At 55.3% G+C, this 2,089-nt stretch overlaps 1 protein-coding gene across 1 annotated transcript in view; it reads left to right on the top strand.

Moving 5' to 3' along the window:
* ADAM33 (ADAM metallopeptidase domain 33) overlaps positions 1–2,089 on the top strand; it is a 47,655-nt gene that overhangs the window by 31,456 nt on the left and 14,110 nt on the right. The window contains 1 exon segment of the mRNA XM_035895062.1: positions 1–84. This exon segment is cut by the window's left edge and continues 5 nt beyond it. Coding sequence (XP_035750955.1) covers positions 1–84 — 84 coding nt within the window.

Below are 2,089 nucleotides of genomic sequence, written 5' to 3'. Positions count from 1 at the left end.
TTCCGGCATGAGCCCCGACAACACGGGCTGCTGCGTGGAGGCCACCCCGGAGCAAGGCGGCTGTGTCATGGCAGCGGCCACCGGGTAAGTGGCGGTGGGGACGGGATGCGGTCCTGAAGTCCCCCCAGCAGGTTCATAGAATCACAGAATGTTTTGGGTGGGAAGGGACCCCTAGAGGTCACCCAGCCCAACCCCCCTGCAGGAGCAAGGACACCTTTAACCACATCAGGTTGCTCACAGCCCCGTCCAACCTGGCCTGGAATGTTCCCAGGGATGGGGCCTCCACCCCCTCTCTGGGCAACCTGTTCCAATGTTTCACCACCCTCATTGTAAAGAATTTCTTCCTTAGATCCAGTCTTATATCTAGGTTGTGGATGCTGTTTGCACCCGGGTGGGCTGGGGAGTGGGGAGGGGGCCCTGTCCTGCAAAGCCCCATTGCAAAGGGGGACCCAGCTGGTTGCCCTCCTCCCCATTTGCCCTGCACATCCCAGTTCCCTGGAGTGAGCACGTCCCAGGGCCCAGGAGCAGGCTGGGCTGGCGCTCTCCGAGGGGTAGCAAAGGGGTAGCAGCCCCATCCCAAAAGAGCTAGGGATGGGAGCAAATGGATGTTATCTGGTAGACACATTACAGGAATCCAAGGCATTTTTCCTGTGCTAACCCACACCTCAGCACAATGAAATTATTCTTTGTTGTAAGTCCGGAGGGCCAAGAGGTGCCCAGTCCCTGGTGGTGCTGGGGGGGACTCACGGCGTCGCGGGGCTGCAGTGGGGTGAGCTCACATCCCTCCCCCCAACCCCCCGAAACCTGGATGCGGGATGCTCCGGGGTGGCGCTCGTTCGCTTTCCTGCTCTCCGACATCCCTCTGGGGTTTGTTTTCCTTTGCTTTTACCCTCTTAAGTCGGCCCAAAGCTATATGAGATTCAGCTGGTTGGTGCCGCTTTCCCCTCCAAGGTCCTTCTCCCGTTGGGTTTTCTGGCTCCCGACCACAGAGTCGCCCCAGATCTCCCCGCAGGGCAGAAAAGCAGCTCTTTATTCCCCAATATCTGAACCCACCCGCTCTCCCCGTTAATAAACAGCAGCCAAACCCCACGGGGCAGCTTCGGGGCGCCCCCAAGCTGGTTTCCCGTGCCTCTCGGGGCGGTCAGACCACGGCGCTGACCCCATGGGCTTTAGTCTCTGCCTAAGTGGGATGGTGGCGGGGAAAAGCACCGGCTTTGCAAGACGAGGCCGTTGCGCACTTGTGTGTTTCGTTACCCTGCTAATTAATTATCCCTCCCCCCCCATCCCCAAAGCTGGATGCATTGGTGCGGAGCAGTCGCAGATGCCGTAGCTCAGCTGTGCGCCCCCGCACCCCGGCAGGCCAAGCTCTCCGAGCTGACTCCTTCCTGTGCCACTTCTTCCTTCTTATTTTTGCCGAAATATTTGTTTCCCCACATGGGCAAGAAGTACATTTTTGGCTGTCTTCAACCGCTCCCTCTTTGCACCTTCACGCACCGGCTTTACCGGGTGTATTTCCTTGCTCACCCTCCCATACTGGACGGATTTACCAGCCTTCCCTACGGCTCAAGATTTCACAAATACTTTTAGAAAACGCCCTCTGTGTCGTCTCAGCAATGAGGTGCCTGAATAGGAAGTAAAACTTTTGGGTTTTTTCAGCAATAGGAGGAACTGAAACCAGCACCGGAGCGGGGAGCGGCACGCAGCTCTTGCTCTCGGCTTCCTCCTTCTTAGCACATCGTGTGCAAAAAAAACCCCCACGAGCTTGTGCAAAATGATGGAAGAACCATGCTCAGGGCTTCTTTTGAAAAATCACCATTTCTCCTCAGCTCCTTAGGGGAAAGGCCAGTTGGGCTGTTGGAGAAATCAGTCATGCAGGCTCTGATTTTTTATTTTTTGCTGCTTAGGCCTTGTGAATGATCCAATACCGAGTTGGTTTTTGTTTGGGTTTTTTTTGTATTTCTTTTCCATTTTTCTTTAAGGTTTTAGAGGCTTTTTCCCCATCTTGCCCTCGGAGGTATTTCAATAACCCCAAACCGTAGTTTCCCATCAGCGGTCGGGTGATAGCAATCACCTATTTAGCAGCCACCCT

This window comes from Egretta garzetta, unplaced genomic scaffold (assembly GCF_000687185.1).
Source record: "Egretta garzetta isolate BGI_Z169 unplaced genomic scaffold, ASM68718v1 scaffold265, whole genome shotgun sequence".
Taxonomy (NCBI): domain Eukaryota; kingdom Metazoa; phylum Chordata; class Aves; order Pelecaniformes; family Ardeidae; genus Egretta; species Egretta garzetta.
Note: the sequence above shows the minus strand (reverse complement) of the source record. Positions and strands in the feature narration are given on the sequence as shown.